The sequence below is a fragment of the Leptodactylus fuscus genome, chromosome 10, assembly GCF_031893055.1.
Source record: "Leptodactylus fuscus isolate aLepFus1 chromosome 10, aLepFus1.hap2, whole genome shotgun sequence".
Taxonomy (NCBI): Eukaryota; Metazoa; Chordata; class Amphibia; order Anura; family Leptodactylidae; genus Leptodactylus; species Leptodactylus fuscus.
This window is the reverse complement of record NC_134274.1, coordinates 62,258,865-62,280,614: the sequence shown is the minus strand read 5'-3', so window position 1 is coordinate 62,280,614 and position 21,750 is coordinate 62,258,865. Positions and strand designations below refer to the sequence as shown.

At 41.3% G+C, this 21,750-nt stretch overlaps 1 protein-coding gene across 7 annotated transcripts in view; it reads right to left on the bottom strand.

Moving 5' to 3' along the window:
- Window positions 1–21,750, bottom strand: part of CTNND1 (catenin delta 1) — a 63,967-nt gene that overhangs the window by 9,435 nt on the left and 32,782 nt on the right. For all 7 annotated transcript variants that reach the window (XM_075258346.1, XM_075258343.1, XM_075258342.1 and 4 more), the window contains 9 exons: window positions 19,077–19,305; window positions 17,357–17,579; window positions 16,856–17,048; window positions 14,259–14,376; window positions 12,508–12,655; window positions 10,836–10,901; window positions 9,841–9,968; window positions 834–984; window positions 507–690 (listed from right to left, as the gene is read on the bottom strand). In XM_075258346.1, the coding sequence (XP_075114447.1) occupies window positions 507–690; window positions 834–984; window positions 9,841–9,968; window positions 10,836–10,901; window positions 12,508–12,655; window positions 14,259–14,376; window positions 16,856–17,048; window positions 17,357–17,579; window positions 19,077–19,305 (1,440 nt within the window). The remainder of the gene's footprint in view (window positions 1–506; window positions 691–833; window positions 985–9,840; window positions 9,969–10,835; window positions 10,902–12,507; window positions 12,656–14,258; window positions 14,377–16,855; window positions 17,049–17,356; window positions 17,580–19,076; window positions 19,306–21,750) is intronic.

The window sequence follows — 21,750 nt, the reverse complement described above, 5'->3', positions numbered from 1 at the left end:
TAATCATTTTTACAAGTTTGTGACATGCCAGACGTTTGACTCAATATAAAAAAAAGGGATAAGTACTCAGTATGATGCTGTGCCCCTTTCAAGTTTGCTTGGGTTTTCTCAGACAGCAGATAGTGTACTGATTTGTAGAAAACCTATGAGCCTGAATACTTGGATATTATTTGAGAACCAAGTATAAACAAGACTAGTACCCATTTGTTTTAGCTATTGGTAGCATCTCACCACAAATCCTTCATGATGATACATGTCAGACATTTGTAAAAATGATCTGGGGAATTTTGTCATACGGAAATTTACCATTTTAAACGCTGGAGTTAAAATAGGCAGTTACAGTGTACTGTAACTACTAAATTATAAGTGTCCATTTAACCTTAAATAAAATGTATATATTAAAATATACACACACACACACACACACACACACACACACACACACACTATCAATGGCCATTTTTTTCCCCTCATGTAACTTTCTTTATTCAATGCCATGCACTTACCCTCCTTTGTTAATGAGTACAAGCCTTTCAATTCCTTGGCTCTCTCGCAGTTTCTTAGCTGCCTCCAAGTTGCCAGTGATAACCTCCTGAATGGTGCTCAGTACAGCCACAGTTGTATCCTCAGAAACTGCTGGAGACTGGGAACTGGGTAGACGTGCCACCAGACTACTCAGTGCATGTTTGCCTATACACAAAATAAATAAAATAAAAATTATAAATAAATCGTTATACATGATCTTACTAACATTAGTCCTCTTGATTTTAAACTATGCTATATTCTGATTTAGATGTTTGAAATTATAATATTCCAAAGTCCCACTGCCTCACCTATCAGCTCTCTGTTCCGGCTGTCTCCACAAAGGTTGCGCAGTGCTCCACAAACGGCACGTACAACACGCTCACTCTCATGGGTCAGATGATCAGCAAGTGACGACAGACCTTTCTCCTGACGAACAGCAGCACGAATACAGCGGCCATACTGCGAAAGCGCACACCACAAAACATCAAACATAATGCAAGCACACAGACAGAGTTTACAGATAGCCATGTAAAACCACATCAATTAAATTTAAAGAAAAAAAAAAAAACATGGCCTATAAAAGAAAACGGTATTAAGGATAGGACTTGAGTCACTTAAGTTTCATAGGCATAAATCTAAAGTGTGTCCCAAAGATACAACCACAGGGTGCCTTACTGATAGTCCCTAGCAAATCATCTAAAAATCTGCAGACTACCAACAAAGGAAATTTAAAGCAGCAAAATTATGCTAATAGAGCCCCACATATGCAAATAGCCTTTAAAAAGGCTATTCAGGCACCGTAAATGTTATATTAACCCCCGGTCCAGTTTTTAAATAAAAGCATTCAAACATATATGCAAAACTTACCGAACATACACCATGGGCGGGGATGCACGATGTGACGTCAGCTTCGGGCATGCCTGCCTCTTCTGTCTTCTTGTAGTGACGCTGTCTGGTTCCGTGTCTTCTTCCAGCTTCTTCTCTTCAAATCCCGCGCCTGCGTAGTAGCGCTTCCCTCCGAAGCGCTACTGCGCAGGCTCACCCGCGAACTGCCATTAACTAAAATGGCGAGTGAGCCTGCGCAGTAGCGCTTCGGAGGGAAGCGCTACTACGCAGGCACGGGATTGGAAGAGAAGAAGCCGGAAGACACGGAACCAGAGGACGTTACTCCAAGAAGACATAAGAGGCAGGCATGCCCAAAGCTGACGTTGCATTGTTTATCCCCGCCCATGGTGCACGGTCGGTAAGTTTTTCACATATGTTTTAATGCTTTTATTTAAAAATGGGACCGGGGGTTAATATAACATTTACAGTGCCTGAATAGCCTTTTTAAAGGCTATTCACGCATATGTGGGGCTCCATCAGCATGATTTTGCTGATAGAGCCCCTTTAACGGCAACACAAGAAATCAAGAATTGCTCTTAGTGAAATTTATTGGCTGTCTGTGTAGTCTATGGGTTTACTTCATCCTCTAAAGGGAGATTCACCTAAAATTAAACTTCCCTAGTTAAAAAATAAATAAATAATTTTTTTAAAAAAACAACTTATTGACATAGTCTTACCGCATATGAAATGGGGTTGTAAGTGCCCAGTGATAGTCCTGAACACCCCAACACCCTCTCTGGACAGTGTTGCAGAGGCAAGATTTGCTAATGTCATTCGCCTCTATGCTGAATATAAGTGCAGTATATAGCTAATAAGATAATCCTAATGTGCAGAGTAATGTGTGTGCTCCTTCCTGCGATCACACTGTACATACAACAGATCAGTGCAGAAAGGAATCTCAGAAAATACTGAAGCAAATAAGCAATGGGAGGGGTTTGTAGTGAAGAGCCCAAGACCTTGTTTTCTCCAGACCACCTACTTGGCACTTGCAATTTCATTTCCACATCTGAAAATGCTGAAAATTCTCTGCCATAAAAAAAACCTGCAGTGCCAGTGTCTGCATACCACTTTCAGTCCACTAGCCAGTGCTGTAATTAGATCTGATGGACTTTCTTTAAAGTTTTCTGACTGCAACTCAAATCATATGTAAAATTATGAAAAACTGTTAGTGAATAGTCAGATTTCTGACCTCTAAAACTTTGACTGTCACAATGGATTTTTCTTTTAACTATTCTACAGCCTGCTAAAAGACCTTCAGGTTTAGTCACCACACATGCCTATTTATTTCACAGAATAGGCACAATTTCTAACAAAAAAACAAAACAAACACACAGTAGAGTAGACACAGAAGGAAAAGATAGCAGAGACTAGATAAGATTACAAACTATGAGATGGTACAACAGATAATATAAGTGTTAAGGTTATTAGAGATGAGAAAGCAATTTTCAATGGGGCAGCCCAGGAGAAATTTGGCACCAGTGTGTTTAAAGAGTAATAACTAGAGATGAGCACGTAGTATTCGATAGAGTAGGTATTCGATCGAATACTAGGGTATTTGAAATATTCGTACTCGATCGAATACTACTAGCTATTCGCAGTAACTATTCGATTTAGAACCAGCATTGATTGGCTGAATGCTATACACTGTATAGCATTCGGCAAATCAACGCTGGTTCTGCAGCAGGCTTGTCCTTGCTAGTCGGGAGAGCTGGCACCTTGCTGTTACGAGGGAGCTGACTTTTTCTCATAGGAATGCATTGACCAGTGTTGATTGGCCAGTGTACAGCATTCGGCCAATCCACGCTGGTTCTGCCGGAGGCTCGTCTGTGAGGAGGCGGAGTCTAAGATCGGACCACAGCAGTCTCCATTGTGGTCTGATCTTAGACTCCGCCTCCTCACAGAAGAGTCTCCAGCAGAACCAGCGTTGATTGGCCGAATACTGTACACTGGCCAATCAACGCTGGTCAATGCATTCCTATGACAAAAAAAAAAAAAAAAGTCAGCTCCCTCGTAACAGCAAGCTGCCAGCTCTCCCAACTAGCAAGGACGAGACTGCCGAAGAACCAGCGTTGATTTGCTGCAGGCTCGTCAATTCTAGTCGGGAGAGCTGGCAGCTTGCGGTTACGAGGGTGCTTACTTTTTATCAGCGCAACTGCAAGCGCTGTGCTGTTAAAGCGCACGGACCCCATAGACTATAATGGGGTCCATGCGCTTTAACTACACAGTGCTCCTCCTAAACCCTCTCCTCCTGCTACTCGTGGACTTAGTGACTCTCCTTTAGTCGAATAGTGGTTTCCCCTGAAACGAGCATTTTTTTTCCCCATAGACTATAATGGGATTCGATATTCGATCGAGTAATCGAATATTGAGGCTCTACTCGAAACAAATATCGAATCTCAAATATTTCACTGTTCGCTCATCTCTAGTAATAACGTAAAAGAATAGCAACAGATTGAAGTGTTTTATTTTTGAGAATGCGGTTAGATACTGTATATGAATTGGGGAGAAGTAGTCAATGGATTTCAAGGCAAAGCATACTTTCAATTACATGGATGGACTCTACAATCATTTTAATAGGGAGCCAGTTGAGAAACTGTCTTAGAAAGGAAACAAAAAGAATGGTAGAAACAATGACAATGTATAAAGAAGTGAGTATTTTATTAAAGGAAGATTAAAGCAGAAACTTTTACAGTAGCAGAGACATTACAAGGAATTCTGAGTAAAGCTTTTAGCATATGGCCAGTTGTACATTAAATTGAGGGTTTCAATATATTTATGAGGGTCCCACTCTGCCTTTTTATCAAATTGTACGAATATCGAGTCTAAGTTTTAAAACCGTATTTGGCAAGCAAATAAAAAGAACAGTTTTGTTTTGTTTTTTTTTCTTTTAATAAAAAGAAAAGCGCAACCCCCCCCCCCCCCCCCCACCACCAAAACACAAAACAAAACTCTCACCCCTGGGCACCTCACTGTGGCAGCCAAGTTATTAAAGACAAGCAGGAAGGATCAGGAAGGAAATATTGGCAAAAGCAAGAAACTTAACAGCTCAGAATCCTCTGACATTTGACTGCAACTTCATGTTATACAAAAGCACTGTGATCTAAACTGAGTAAATGCAGGAACGATAAAAAAACTATTTGGCAATTTAAAGGATGCCACAATTAAGAATGGTTTAATTATCTAAATTACTTTTCCTTTAAGACTATACAATGGGATTGATTTGCTTTCACCTTTCATTAAAGCTCCAGCAAGTTTGTGTTCTCACATCAAAATCTATAACTGTATTTTTCTTTCGCTATAGCCATATATGAGGGCTTATTTTGTGTGTGAAGAGTTCGTATTAGAATCTCATTTTTAGAGGTAGGGGTCAAAAATCACACTTTTGAGAGAGCACTACCTTCCCTGCTGACCACCTGGATCTCCAACTACAATTTTCAGTATAGCGACAGCTCTCAAGACAGTACATTAGCCCTGCGTCTTCACGTTATCATGATGCTGGTATGAGTGGTTTCTATACCAGCACTTGGTGAGTCGGGTTCAGGCCAGCATCACAGAAATGGCACTACAGCACCACTGGTGTGAACTACCAAACGATTGCCCTCAAGAACTGAGATATAAGAAGCAGCACAGCACTAGTAGAGGGGACCAATTAAATTAGAATACCCCCTTAATTATACAAGAACAAGAAATAAAGGACTATTAAGAAATACATTTTATAACCGATGACTGTCATACCAGTAAAAATTCCAGAGCAGAGTCAAGAATTCTTCAGATTAAAAAAAAAATCAAGTTAGTTTCTGAATAAAATATACGCAATAGTTCCAAGTGTAAGGACTGCACCAAACAATTACCTATATTTCAGTGTATTTGAACCCTGCAAGTATGACAAAATGGATATAGTGAGGATAATCCTAACAGCCCGATCAGACAGCTTAGGCCTGGTTCACATCTGCATTCGATATTCCATTCAGGGAGTCCCCTTGGGAACCCGTCCCCCGAAAGCATTAAAGGGATTCTATCATTAAAATTACATTTTTTTTTGTTCCTAACATAGGTATAGCCTTAAGAAAGGCTATTCTTCTCCTACCTTTAGATGCCTTCCCCGCACCACCGTTTGATAGAAATCCCGGTATTCTTCGGTAAGCAAATTAGTTACACACTGTTGCGCCTGCCTAGAGTGTGGCTGCATGTGTTTACAGCTGCTGAAACTAAACTGATCTTTCTCTATCCCGTCCTTTTTTGTTCACTTTTTTCTATTACTATAAGGAGTATTAGTATAAGAACTTACCATGGGCTGGAATTTGATGCAGAAACTCTTATAAAGAAATCCTTTTTGAGCCTTTTTTGTCTGAAGCATGCCTCCACACAGACAAGGAAGACTGGTTTACACTAAGGAGACACTATTACACCTTAGAAGCATGCTGCAGGTCAAGCTGGACAAGCATGCTCTTACCATCCCCCACGAACTAATAAGGAGACTTAGAAAACGCAGAAAACGCGGAAAACGAGCCGGCATACTGAGACGCGAAGGAAGAAAACGCAAAAAGCATGTGATCCCGTCCATCATTATGGGGAATGTGAGATCAATTGTGAATAAGATGGATGAACTGACAGCACTGACCAGACATCAACAGGAGTTTCGTGAGTGCAGTATGATGCTGTTTACAGAGACTTGGCTTACTGAAATCACTCCGGACATACTTGCCTCCGTGGAGGGCTTCAAACTTCTTCGGGCGGACAGAACACTGGAGAGCGGTAAGCGAATAGGCGGAGGAATTGCAATATTTGTCAATGAGAGATGGTGTAATCCAGGACATATTGTGGTTAAGAAACAATTGTGTGGAAAGGATATTGAACTGCTAGCCGTGGGCATGAGACCTTTTTACCTGCCAAGGGAACTATCACATGTTATTGTACTAGCTGCCTATGTCCCCCCCTCTGCTAAAGCTGACGCTGCCTGTGAAGTCCTCCATGCTGTTGTGAGTGAGCTGCAATCATCTCACCCCCATGCCCTGCTCCTAGTGTCTGGAGACTTCAACCATGTCTCAGCATCCACTCTACCAGGCTTCACACAGTATGTAACCTGCCATACAAGAGACAACAAGACGCTGGACTTGCTCTTTGCCAATGTAAGGGATGCATATAACTCATCTGCCCTACCACCCCTAGGCAGATCAGATCACAACCTGGTACATCTGCGACCCACATACATTCCACTGGTGCGCAGAGAACCGGCGGTTACCCGTACCGTGAAGATTTGGTCAGAGGGAAGTGTCGAGTCTCTAAGGGACTGCTTTGATATAACTTTATGGGAAGTGTTTCAAGACTCATTTCCAGAGGACATTGAGGGACTCACACATTGCATAACGGACTACATTAATTTCTGTGTGGACAGCACGGTACCAACTAGGAAGGTGAGGTGTTTCTCCAATAACAAACCATGGATTAACTCTGAGATTAAAACTCTCCTCAAGCAAAAAAAGAGAATTTTTAGGTCTGGGGACAAAGATGGCCTGGGGGCGGTTCAGAAACAGCTGAGACAATTGATCAGGGAGGGGAAAGCCAACTACAGACGGAAGATGGAGCTACAGATGGGGGAGGGTAGAATCTCTGAGGTGTGGGACAGCCTTAAGGCAATTTCAGGACACAAGGAAAAGACAAGGCACCGAACAGTAGGGGACAGGAAGTGGCTTAACGAGCTTAATCTATTCTTCAATAGATTCGACTCCAAGCAAATGCTCCCCCCACCAGCATGTCAGCTAACCGCCCTCCCCTCACACACCAAGACCCAACCCCCACCGACCTGCGGTCAACTGCAATCTGACTATCTGATCCTGCAGGAGTCTCAGGTGTGTAAGGAAATGAAGAAAATTAGAGCGAACAAAGCGGGGGGACCTGATGGTATAAGCGCAAGAGTTCTTAAAATGTGCAGTGACCAGCTGTGTGGTATTATAACGCACATGTACAATATGAGCCTGAAGCTGGGGGTGGTACCTCAACTGTGGAAAACATCTTGCGTGGTACCAGTCCCAAAGAAACCCAACCCGATGGGCTACAATGACTACCGACCTGTAGCACTGACATCACACCTAATGAAGGTCCTAGAGAGACTGGTCCTGACACACCTACGCCCCCCTAGTGAGCTCCGCTCTGGACCCCCTCCAGTTTGCCTACCGGCCAGGCATTGGGGTAGATGACGCCATCATCCACCTTCTTCACAGAGCTCTCTCTCACCTGGAGAAACCCGGGAACACTGTGAGAATAATGTTCTTTGATTTCTCCAGTGCGTTCAACACCATTCAGCCAGGGCTACTGAGGGAGAAGCTGAACCTTGGTGGTGTGGACCATCACCTGTCCAACTGGATCCTAGACTACCTGACAAACCGCCCTCAGTATGTGAGAGCCCAGGACTGTGTGTCTGACACTGTGATCTGTAGTACGGGGGCACCTCAAGGTACAGTTCTTGCCCCATTCCTCTTCACACTGTACACTGCTGACTTCAGGCACAACTCATCCAGCTGTTACTTACAGAAGTACTCCGATGACTCTGCTATAGTCGGCCTTATCACTGATGGCGATGATAGGGAATACAGAGACTTAAACCGGGATTTTGTTGAATGGTGCCAGCAGAACCAGCTCAGGATTAATGCTGGGAAGACCAAGGAGATGGTGGTGGACTTTAGTAAACGGAGAGGTGCTCCGACCCCGGTGGAGATCCAAGGAACATGTATTGAGATAGTCAGGACCTATAAGTACCTGGGCGTGCTCCTCAATAATAAACTAGACTGGGCTGATCACCTGGAGGCGCTGCACAGAAAGGGCCACAGCAGACTCTACCTGCTCAGGAGGCTGAGGGCCTTCGGAGTCCAGGGGACACTTCTTAGGGCCTTCTTCAACTCTGTGGTTGCCTCAGCCATCTTCTTCGGTGTGGCCTGCTGGGGAAGCAGTATATCAACCAGGGACAGAAATAGACTTGACAGGCTGATCAGGAGGGCCAGCTCTGTCCTGGGGAGCCCCTTGGACCCAGTACAGGTGGTGGGTGACAGAAGGATACTGTCTGTGGTGACCTCCATGCGGGGGAACAAATCCCACCCCATGTATGGGACCCTGATGGGACTTGGCAGCACTGTAAGCGACCGTCTGCTTCACCCCAAGTGTGAGAAGGAGCGCTATCGCAGGTCCTTCCTTCCAACCGCGACCAGGCTGTATAATCTACATCAGACCAAACGAAGATCACTCCGCACTGAGAACTAATGATTATGAGGATGACCATGAGGTCTTCCTCTTTCTCTTCTGTTTTTCCTTAGCTGCCATGGACTCCTAGTATATCTTCTCTTCTCAGCTTATCTGTGTCTACGTCTGTAACATATTACTCTGTATTATCCTGTATCTGTATTACTATGCTGCTGTAACACGCTGAAATTTCCCCAAGGTGGGACTATTAAAGGATTATCTTATCTTATCTTATCTTAGTTCTCTAGCAGCAATGGGGGGCGGTCACCAGCGCTCAAACAGCACTGGGGGCATCCCCAATGCTGCGAGAGAAATCTCCAGCACCGCCTCCATCTTCGTTTGGAACAGCCTATCAGGCAGAGCCGACTGCATGTGCCCGCTCCCATTTTTTTGAGGCCGTTCCAGACGAAGATGGAGGTGGCGCTGGAGATTTCTCTCGCAGCATTGGGGACGCCTCCAGTGCAGTTTGAGAGAGGAGGAGAAGAATAGCTTTTCTTAAGGATATTCCTACTTGCTAGGGAAAAAAAAATAAAATGTCATTTTAATGATAGAATCCCTTTAAAAAGCAGTGAGCATAGAAACCACACGGACGTCATAGACTGTAATAGGGTGCGTGTATTTTCCGTGTGGTATTTTCTCTGCATAGTGCGTGCAGACACTGTTCGGAAAACACAGTCTATGGGGTCCGTGTGGTTTCTTTGCTCACCACTTTTTAATGCGTTCAGTATCCTGTTCGGGGGTCCCCAAGCAGATTTCCCAAACGCAGATGTGAACCAGGCCTTATTTTTCAAACATATTTTGTACCAATATCTGTTTGAAAATTGCATGTATTCTGTTTTCAAGGATTTTTAATGGAAAACCGTGATATAGTTCATGTCAGTTCTAGAAACAGCTTCCATCCAGAAACTGCAGTGAGTAGCTACACATGAATTGCTATATGGAATGTGGATAAACTACACTCGGATCCGAGTCAGTGAAAACTGAAGGTCAGATTTCTGCAGAGGAGTTCCTTCTAAATTAACACCTGAATTTTTGCTGTGATAAATAAGCTGTATGAACAAGCACTACAGGTCTGAAGGTCTACAAGGTTTCTTATGCTATGCGTGCTATTACACATGTACGTTTTTCGATTTGTGTTAACACATACATTTTTACAAAAAAAAAAAAAAAAAAAAAAAAAGCTTTAAAAGCACTCACAATCCAACTTCCAGCACACAGGTTTTGAATGGCACCAGCTGCTGCTTCCACGACTGCAGGTGTACGAGACAACTTAACAAGTGAAACATAGAGACGCACAATCTCAGGCTGGAAAAGGAGTTCATAACCTGCAGGAAAGATTAAGAATAAAAACTTTTATACTCAAATTACAGTTTTACTGGGTTTTTTTGTTTGTTTTTTTACAATTTTCTATATAAAAATAAATAAATTTTTACTAGATCCTGCAATGGTCACTCAGACCAGAGTTGAATAATAGCGTGACAATTTCCAATTCCCTAGTGGTTTTCTTTGTAGCTGTCACCTGCATTGCATTTGCATGACAGACAGGATTACAACAGAACATAACACACCTTCAACCTACCATCATTGCATCCACTCCTGATCTGACAATAGACGATATCACTGTACTACCCCTCCTTGCATAGAGCATGTGTATACAAAAAATCTATATCTAAAGGAGTTGACTTCAGACTATTGCTGTCTATGGAACTTTGGAACCAGTTGATAAACACAGAAGAGGTGCGAATTTAACATTCTGTGTCTGAAAGCCAAAACCATAAATGGTACATGTATATTAAAGCAATACTGACCAGAGTACTACTGAACAAAAGTAACTCTTCTGAGCAATTAAATCCCTAATAGTATGAACTATGCTTTCAAAATGGAATTATGAAACTTGAAAAGTTACAAGATGTCTTGCATGATGATTAGCCTATTTTGTTCCCTGTTCATTAACTTCTAACCTAACCTTGCTGTAACCATAATTTTATAGTAATGGTTCACATCTGCGCCACAGCCTCTCATGCAGTTTCCACTATTTTGAATATTGGGCTAGCCATATACAGATAACAAATTGGCTGCAAATGCCAAAAACTGTGATGGATTCGCTAACAGTGTGTCCATTTGTAAAAATAATAATTGATGATAATTAAAATAGCTTATTATTTTTGAACAGAGCTTGAATAAGAGCTCACCTACTGCTGGTGTTGTTCGCTTTGGGAACTCAATTGTTTCTGCAGTATCTTCAGAAGCTTTTTTGCCTAATAAGTATAAGCAGAAAATGATACATTTATTGAAAAGGTAATATAGATTATGAAATTCTACTGCTTTTTCACTCACAGCTCACAAAAAGGTTAAAGGCTCGAGGCCCCACGTTGCAGAAACACAGCTTTTTTAGCCACTCTTGGCTTTGGCACAAAAAACTGCAGCAAAAGCTGAAAAAAAAATATATACACATATATAAATATATCTCTTTTCTGCAACATGAGACCTCAGCTTAAAAGTGTGTTCTGAGAAAGAGATTGATGACCTCTCCTTAGGGTAGTTCAATGTCTGATTAATAAAGGTCTGACACCCAACACTTCCACTGATTAGCTGTTTGAAGAGAGTACAACATTTGTGCTTAGCAAGTAGTGAGGCCACACCACTTGTCCAGAGCCATACATGGACTGGTCTGAAAATAAGCCACATGGCAAAAGAATGTGAAGTTTCTGGCCTGGGAAGTCGAGACTTCCATGACAATTCATCAGCTGATCTGTGAAGGTCCTGGGTTTTGGATCTTCACTGATTTAGTATGGATGACTGATATTATGGTCTCAAAAATCCCTTTAACCTTTTGTGCACAGGTAAAAAAAAAAAAAAAAATAGATTTCAAAATAGACCTGCCTATAATGTCTACAATTATATCCCAACATTATTATCTACCAAAAGAAAGAGTAGATATGCAACAGCACTGTTATTTTAATATCCAACCCCCAGCAAAAAAAAAAAAAGGGGAGGGGGAGGGGGGGTGTTGGGAGCAGATGTTCAATACTTTAATGCTTAAAACATGTCAGGAAACACAAATGTGAAAATATACAGGAAGTCTCTTAAAGAAAGCCACTGTCCTCTTCACTGTACAAGTCCTGAAAAATGTCATCTTCCCTGTGAGTGAATCATTTACTTTAGGGCTAGTTCACACGTGGGCAAAGGGGCGGATTTTGCTTCAAAATATGCCTCTTTACAATGGTGGTCTATGCAGACCGCCGGGCTTCTTTTTTCCGCTAGCGGCGGGCTGCTGCTAGCGGAGAGAAGAAACGACATGCCCTGTCTTCAGGCGGAAGCCGCGGCACGCTAGCGGCAGCACCCTGCTGTGTCGGCTCATTCATTTGAGCAGACATAGGAGGGGAAAGCCGCGACCGCGATGGTCGCGGCAGGCGGGTTTTGACCAGAGAGAGACACGGCTCGCCGCGGCTCTCTCTGTGTCAAAACCTGCGCGGACGGTTCACGTGTGAACTGACCCTTACAGTTGGAAGTTCATTCACAGGGAGGATGCAGGGGGACTTTTAAGTTGCCTGTTCTAGTAAGGGGATGACCCACTGTTTAGAACCCCAGCAATGTAACACTTATCCCCCATCCCATGAATAGTGCCTGTAATGAAACAACCCCTTATTACACCTAGTCAAGATGGCAACTGGTATGGCCTTCAAGTTGAAGCCAGTTATATGCAAAGGCAGCATTCTTTTCAGATCTTCTTTCCAAAACCATGTGTTAGTGCGCTCACCAAAATAATGTATGGCCTGGTTTTGATCCAGTCAAATTTGCTCTCATTACACAAGGTACTAATAAAACCCGAATTAGAATTAGATTAGAATCTACATTGAATACCTTTACCACGGCGTACACCAAAGCAACTAGGATTCTGTGGCTCCGCATTCACAGTTTGAGGGTTTTCTTGAAATTTTTCAGCCTGCGGGATCTCACGATGGATGTGGTAGGACAAATTCCTAAGGAGACATACAACATTCTCCACAAGCTAGAGGAACACAGACACACACAAAAAGGAAAACATACATAAATAAGCTAATTAAAGAGAAAAAAATGGATTAAAAGCATAGTATAGTAGTATAGCAATCTATGATACAAGCGATCAAAAGACTGCATGTTTAAGACAACCCCCCACCCTGGAGAGAAAGGGGGCAAAAAAAAAAAAAAAAAAAAAAAAAAAAAAAAAAAAAAAAGTAAATACAGGAAGAATGTCCCTAGCAACGCTTAACTGCTAGGGAGAACTTTAGAACTGGTTTTCTGCTAGAAGACCGTGCAAAGCAGAATATTACTAGTACTCAGCAAACTCCTCCCTATACAATAGCCAAAAAAAAAAAAAGTTCTGAGTAAATACACAATTTCAGAGTGAAATATGTTCTATTCAGTGTGTCTTAAAAAAGTAATGTGTGTCAAAGCAATCTTAGGCTGGGTCACCGGACCCCCTTCCCCAACTACACTTTCAGATTATGATGATAACTGGTTCAATCTAAGCTGTGTAACAACAAGTACTTCACCTACCAGGAATAGTTCTTCAATCAAAAAAAAAATAAAAATTTTTTTACAATACGAATTTTAATATCAAAAATTTAATTAGAATACACAAAACTAATTGATTAAAAAAAATCCTAACTAAAAACAAGTGATATAAAAGGCAAGGTCACTGTGTCACAAATATGCATCGCATGAAAAAGAAAAATATATCCATCATCTGATACAGTATAAATATATACAATCACCCCTCATACAGCAAAACAGTCATTATCATCCAGGGCCGGCTTGTACAAAGAGACAAACAAATATAAATAAATAAATAGGCCACCTATGAAGGTGTGCACACCATCCTATCAAATATTGTCTCTTGTTACAATTCAAAGCCCACTTGTGCAGAGGAATAGCCAAATTTAGATAAATATACAGATAGGTACCCCATAAGGTTTTACACACCCTCATACACCATGTCTCATATAGCTAAATATCCACACAGTCCCTGCTAACGCTAGGTTCACACCTGCGTTTCAGGGTCTCTGGTTCTGGCATGCAGAAGACGGAAACCAAAGACCGGATCCAGCCGTGAGCGGTAGTGAGCGTTTTAGGCTCTCCGCCGCGAAACCGTTTTTTTTTTTTTTTTTTTATCCGGACACAGTCCGACTGTGTCCGGATTATAAAACCCGGTTTTGCGGCGGAGAGCCTAAAACGCTCACTGCCGCTCACGGCCGGACAGCTTTCTCACCCATTCAAATGAATGGGTGAGAAAGCCTCCTGCAGGTTGCCGTCTCCTGCCTCTGTTTTATGCAGGAAACGGAAACCTGAAGTACGGAGTGCCGGCGCAGATGTGAACGAGCCCTAACACAATGCTGAAAAGGGGAAACATAAATAAATATCAACTAATACAGAGAAACTGCACCAGTATCTTACATATAGTGACACCGTGACCTCCACCAGCAGCCCCAACACGTGTTTCGCCCCTGCTTTGTCAGGGGGCTGCCATGTGTAACAACAAGGTTTCTCTCCAGTTACACAGATTTCCTTCTTTACTACTGCCAGGCTTATGCCAATGAAAATGAACAGACCATGCAGGTAAAATAATTATGTACCTTACTGTCAGCTTGTCCATGGCCCACCTCTGAGCGCAATATGTGGACCACAGAATCCACAAGCCCCTCACACTCCCTCATTTTCCTGCGTGCTTCAGAACGCTCAGATGAGATATTTCTGAGGGAGAGAAAAAAAAACAAAAAAAAAACCACTTTTTTAAATACTAGAGCTTTAATTACAGATCAAGATTATATTTCTGTAATATTTTTGTGCATTGTAAAAGGAAATTATTTTTTTTTTCTCCAGACACCAAGATCAAATTAATAGAAACCAATTAACTAACTCATCAGAATGGGTGGCTTTATTAACCCCTTCCCGACATCCACCGTAATACTACGGCGGACGCCGGGTGTTTAACTATGGCGACCACTGGGAAGTCGGGCGGCCGCCATAGCTGCCAGGTGTCTACTGTTTTACACAGTAGATACCCAGCGATAATGCATCTGGTCGGTGCCCGGACCGATCGGAGGCATTAACCCCTCCGGCGCCTAGGTCAAAGCTGACCGAGGCGCCATATCCCCAGCGGCACATGGGCGCCGCCATTTTGCCGGTGATCACCGGCGCCTGGAGCATGCTCCAGGGCCAACGTCACGTTGACATGACAGCCGAGAATCTTGTAAAGGCTCCCCGGCTTGTCTGCAGTGATATTCTTTTGCAGGCTGCTCTATGCAGCCTGCAAAAGAAATGACGATTTTTTGCATTGTATTGCAATGCATTAGCAATGTAACGCATTGCAATAGTGATCAGACCCCCTGGAGGTCTAATAAATGCAAAAAAAAAAAAAAAATCAAATCACTTCTCTTTCCGTAGAACGCATATAAAAGTAGTCAAATACTGTGAAACACATACATGTTAGGTATCCCTGTTTCCGAAAACACCCGCTCTACAAATCTAAAAAGATATTTTTCCTGTAAGGTAAAGCAGCAGGAAAGAGTCAAAAGTGCCAAACCGCTGTTTTTCCACTGTTTTGCTTCTGATAAAAATTTTGAATAAAAAGTGATCAAAGCAATAGCATTTCCCCAAAATGGTAGAACTGAAAAGTACACCCGGCCCTGCAAAAAAAGACGCCCTATACATCCCCGTACACGGAAGTTTAAATAAGTTATGGGAGTCAGAAAATGGCGACTTTAAGAAAAAAAAAAATTAACACAGTTTTGGATTTTTTTTAAGGGGTTAAAATGTAAATGCAGCCATATAAATTTGGTATTCCCAGAATCGTACCGAAACACATGGGACATGTCATTTTGGCTGCACAGTGAACGCCATAAAAAAGTTGCAGAAACGCATTTTTTCTTCAAATCCACCCCATTCAGAATTTTTTTTTCCCGCAAAGATTAAAACCTCATATGGCTCTGGGAGCGGAGAAATAAAAAAAAGTTATGGGGTTTAGAAGGAGGGGAGTTAAAAACGAAAATTGAAATATGCCGACAGCGGGAAGGGGTTAAGAGTGTTTTTCAGAATACAACATGCTTAAGGCTAAGGTTCCACAGGACGATTTGCAGCGCTAAATCACTGTAGGAAAAATCACAGCGGGAATGCATCCTGGTTCTTCCCACAGCGCTCTAAACAAAGTTTGCGGAGTTTTTCTCCACAGACTTTCTGCTAAAATTATATCTATGGGAAAGCCATCAGCATTTCTGTAGATATAATTGACATTCTGCATTTTCCAAAACCGCACCAGTTTTGGAAATCGCAGCGTATCCGCGCTGTGGTTTTAACCGCAAAGTGGGTATGGGATTATGGCGCTTCTGGCCTGTGAGGCCTCGGCCTTAATTATAGCACAAATAAGTGATCAAAAAAGAATAAAATTATATATATATATATATATATATATATAAAAGCACCACAGAAGGTTGGAGGGAGGGGATATGAAAATCATAACACAGATACTGTTACTGCAGCTCTAAGACACAGTATCACAGCACCTTCAGTTTTGAAAGACTCCCCTCCGCCCCCAATTAGCTGCAGCTCCCAAAGCCAAAGATCAGCAGAATTCTCATTGTGCACAAAAATGAGAATCAGTGGTAAACTTGTAGACAGAATAATCCAGGCTTCAGCGAAGCGCTGCTACTAAAACAATATAAAAGGCTCTAATGAACTAATGCCCATTTGCACATAAAAAGTAATTTTCTTCAAAACTTAGCCAATCTGAGAAATAAATGACTAGGGCCTGGTTCACGTCTGCGTTCGGTATTCTGTTTGAGGAGTTTGCTTGGGCACCACCCAAACATTATACCTAATGCATTAAAAAATGGTGAGAAATGAAGTCACACGGACCCCATAGTGGGGTCTGTGTTTTTTCCGTACGAATCATCCGGAGAGAAAAGTACTTCAAGCAGCACTTTTCTCTCCACATGATTCGTCCGGACACCAAGCAGAAAATACACAGACCCAACTATAGTCTATGGGGTCCGTGTGGTTTCATTGCTCACCCTTTTTAATGCGTTCAGTATTCCATTCGGAGGGGGGTCCCCAAGCGGATTTCTTGAATGGAATACTGAATGCAGATGTGAACTGTAATTAAAACCACCAAGACAGAAAAAAAAAACAAAAAAAAAACAAGCCTTACAAAAAAAACTAAAATTTAAGTTACTACCTTAAGCATCCTGTTGTGTTAACCAATGCAGGCTCCCATTCTATGTGTCGAGACTTGCCCTCTTCTGCATTCACTGTTCCATCCTTCTGCCAACCAGAATAAGGAACAAGGATCTCCTGAGTCAGAGTGTAAAGCGCTTGATCCACAAGTTCCATCTTTATGGAGTCCAGAGAAGATAAATTCCAGAGAGTACCTAGTGATCATGAAGTATAAATATATTAAAAAAAAAAAAAAGTCAGTGATGTAAAAAGAGGGATCCTCTTCTGTCTGAACACTCGTCATATTTATGACATGAGGCCCATGAAGAACTGGATTAAGTTTACATCAAACATTACACAGGCTTCCATATCAGAGCAGAGGATACAAAATTATATATATATATATATATATATATATATATATATATATATATATATATATATATATATATATATATATGTGTGTGTGTGTATTTTCATAAGAATCCTAAAATCAAACAGTAGAATACATAAGACAACCCACCAGTGACACACTCTGCCATCTCTCTCCCTTCGCGTCCCTCTCCTCGTCTGCGCAGTAGTCTTGCAAGGGCTGGTACTCCATCACAGTTTTTCACTGCCATTTTGTTCTCCTTTGCAGGGCCATAAGAGAGATTCTTCAGTGCACCACAGGCTGCAAGTCTTACAGGAGCACGTGGATCTTCCAAGAGACTTATAAGGGGGGGAATTCCACGCAAACGACATACCTAGAGGGAAAAACAAAAAATGAATGTAAAATTTATAACATGGGATACTCAGGTATGTACGCCATATTATCTATTACATTTATTTTGCGAATGGGGCCCAGTCCGTGCCCACAAGTAAATGGAAAGGGGCTGTATTTGTACGACTCCCTATCCAAGCCAAAGCTTTGACTATTTTTGCAAGAGCTATTGAGGGAAAGATTCACAGAAGACCTGGTTTAACCCATTAAGAAGTAAATAACACCCTTGTTTAACCCATTTACTACCAAAGAAAGCATCAGTACAGTTGGAGTCAGTTCCTGATATGCTAATTATACGCTCCCTACTGTCAAGTGGTTGATCTCAGGCATGAAAAGGGAAGTCAAAAAAAGGACCATTTAAAAGATAATACGGTCTTCGCACTCCATGTCTTAACAATTACTGACATTCAGCATACTTTCAGGGCTTTGGTGAGGGGCATCTTCAACACCATAGTTCTAGCCATGATAAAACTGAAGATATTTAGGTCATGAGTTCAACGTTGGGTATTAAAGCTCACATTCCTGAATGCATCTTCAGCTTTTGAGGTCTGCTGTGTAATTTTATATACCATCTGATCTGATAAGTGGTTATAAAGGGTATAAAATAAAATGGGGAATACAGCTAAAAACTCCAAAAAAAACAACCCTAAATATCCATAGGGTTGTGACTAGTTATAGATCATATCTGACTATTACCGTATATACTCGAGTATAAGCCGAATTTTTCAGCACAGTTTTTGTGCTGAAAAAGCCCCCCTCCCTCGGCTTATACTAGTCAAGCAAAAAAAAAAAAAAAAAAAAAAAAATTATGGTCTATGACTAGCCACAATAGTAATGTATAGAATCTCCCATAAAATAGTGAAGAAAAAAAAAAAAAAAAAAAAAACCTTTAAACTTATAATAAAAAAAAAAATAAAGTGAATAAAAGTTCTAAAATCACTCCTTTCCCTAGAATACGTATAAAAGTAGAAAATGACTATGAAACACATACACATTAGGTATCCCTGTGTCTGAAAGTGCCCGATCTACTGAATATAGGGTATCTGCAGTGCTCCTGTTCCGTCGGCAAGGGGTTAATAGGATCACTGCAGATACCCTATATTCAGCCAGCCTGAATTCCAAGTGGGGGGAAAAAAACCTCAGTCCTCAAGCTCAGGTAAGGGGCAGACAGACAACCAAAACACCCCCTTCCCCATCCCCAGCAACTACTGCACCCAAAAACTCTGACTATTTTAATTTTTGAAATTTTCCAGTAGCTGCTGCAAAAATTGAACTCGAAATGGTCCACCACGTTCAAATAAATTCCCTTTAGTTCCAACTGTGGCCACTAAACTTTAAATAGCCTGTAGCACACCCTTCCACATCTTGTGGAAAAATATGCGCAGTGGGAGTGGACTAAAGTTAATTACAACTGCAGGCTAATTTACAAGCGAAAAAAAGGGATAATAAAACCTAACATTGGTGTGAAATATGTACAAACCTCTTTCTTGACTTCTTCATTCCGATATGACAAGTGCTGCAAATATGCCGCTGCATTCAGTCTCACAGCATCAAGGGTGTAACTTAGCATAGCAAGAACTTCAGGAAGCTCTGGCTGTCTCCAAGGGCCACTTGGGGCAACTGTCAAAGGTGCAGGTCCAAGGCTTGAAAGGCTTCCAGACTGAGGCAAAGATGATCCATAGTGATCTGACAATGGATCCTCATAACTCCTTTGGAAAGAAAAAAAAAAAAAAAAAAAAAACCCACAACATTGTAGCAGCCAGTTTTAGACTTTATGACAGCCCCATTTTTCAAATCTGACGTGTAATTTTCTGTGGTAACAACTTTGGAACGCTCTAACTTTTCCAGTTGATTTTGGACATATTTTTTCATGACACATTGTACTTCAAGTTTGTTGCAAAATCGGGTCAGTATGTTTGATGACAAACATATGATATTGATGGCAGAATAATAAGTTTGGTGAAAATTCAGAAAAATATGCAGTTTTCAAAGTTTGAAATTATCCTCTTTTCATCTAGTCCTACCACTCAAATTAGTTAATGAACACAATTTACCTTATCTCTACTTTATATTGACATCAAATTTTAAATGTTCAGTTAATTTTTTTGAATGTTATAAAGCTTACAGTCTAACAGGAATTTTCAAGAAAAATTCTGAAATTTTTATAAGGTACTGATACAGTTCCAAAAGGAGCTTTGAAAGGTCTTTGTATTAGAAACCCCCATAAATCACCCCATTTTCAAAACTGCACCACCAAAACAATTCAAGACCGCATTTGAGAGGTTTGTTAAACCTTTAAGCACTTCACCGGAATTAAAACAAAATAAAGGGTGGAGGGGGAAAAAAAGAAAAGGATTTTTGTACTCCCCGTAAAATCCTTTTCTCATATTCACTGGGGGACACAGCATCATGGGTATGGACCTGGCCAGTAGGAGACAGACACTAGAGAAAAGAAAAGCTGTTGTCTCCACCACCAGGCTATACCTTGCCACAGCACTGTGCATGAATTCAGTTTGTACCGTAGCAGTAGGAGACAGACACAAAAGAATATGAAACCAACAACCACCAGAATTAACCTGAACAAGGAACGAACACAGTTCGGGCAGGGGAAAAAATAAAAAACTGAAAAACAAGTGTGGGATCTGGGGGGGTTAAGTGAGAGGCTGAGAGACCAGATTATGGGGATAACGTCTATCCTTGGGAGACAGATTTGCATATTCTTCCCATGTTCCCTTGCAGTGGAGCAACTATGGCTGTATAAGTCTCCACACACCTGAGAAGGTGGTCTCTCCCTAAGGATAGATGTTATCCCCATAATCTGTGTAAGTGTTGTGTGTGTCGGGCACCTCTTTTGACACACAGTAAAAACTATATATTATACTTTATATTAGATCATGGCAAACTATGGTACCACACCATGATGTAGATGTACAGTGAATTGGTGCCTCCATGAGTCAGCTGTAATGTACAGCTGATACCTTGCTATTGTGCACGAGAACAGAGAACTGGGATCCTATACAGTTACTAGGGTTTTACAGGATGTGGGTGCATTCACACTGAGTAAACGCTAGCTTATTTTGTAGAGTAAAATTACACTTGTAAATTTTGCTATCCCATTGACTTCAATGACATTTTACAGGCGTATTTTTACAGGCGTATTTTTTACAGGCGTATTTTTACACTTGTAAAAAAATATCATTGAAGTCAATGGGATAGCAAAATTTACAAGTGTAATTTTACTCTACAAAATAAGCTAGCGTTTACTCAGTGTGAATGCACCCTGTGTGTTGATTAGTCAAATGACACACAGACAACAAATTACTAGCCCTCCTTTCTAACAATATGGAAACTTTTTGAAGACCCCTTATATTTTCACTTGGATTTTCAGTGCTAGCAGTAGAAATCTCTAATAGGCGTTTTTACAGACAAAAGTGCCCTCCTCAGTCACCAGAGGAAATCCTATATGATATAAGGAATTTCCTGTTCTAATTTACAAACTGCATGTAGCATTGAGTTTTAATTGCTTAGTTTAGTATGCCAGAGGGCCAGAAGGGGAAAAAAAAAAAAGCTCTCAAAAAGGAATGCTAAAAACATGATTGAATAATACAAATAAGCGCAAAAAATAAAATAAAAATCTGCCTCCACTGTTTGAGCCTGTGGATATTCTGCATAATAGAAACCTTGCAGATAATATAGGGATAAAAAGGTCTTTTTATACAAGTTGATTATCAGCTAAACAAGTGTCCATAGGAACACTCATTCCCAATCCAATCATTGGCCCATGTTACCCAATACCCTGACAAATAAAATTGGGAAAGGTTAAAGATTGAAGCATTGCTGAAGAGTCCAACTATAGACAGAGCAGAGGGAAACGTCTAGTTCACACGTAAATTATGTGTGGCTTATTTTGGTCCTGAAAAAAGACGCTTTCTAATTAGGAAGCATTTTTTTGACCTTGCCGCGATTTTTGTGGAGTGGTTTTTGTAAAGTGAATGGGCCGCAAAAGCGCAACATGTTTTTTTTTCCACGCGTTTTTTTGTTTAAAAAAAAAAAAAAAAGCTAGCCCCCTACATAGACCACCAATCTATGGAGGAGGATTTTGAGGCGAAATCCGCTGTGAAAATCCACCCTCCTTGTCCCTGTGTGAACTAGCC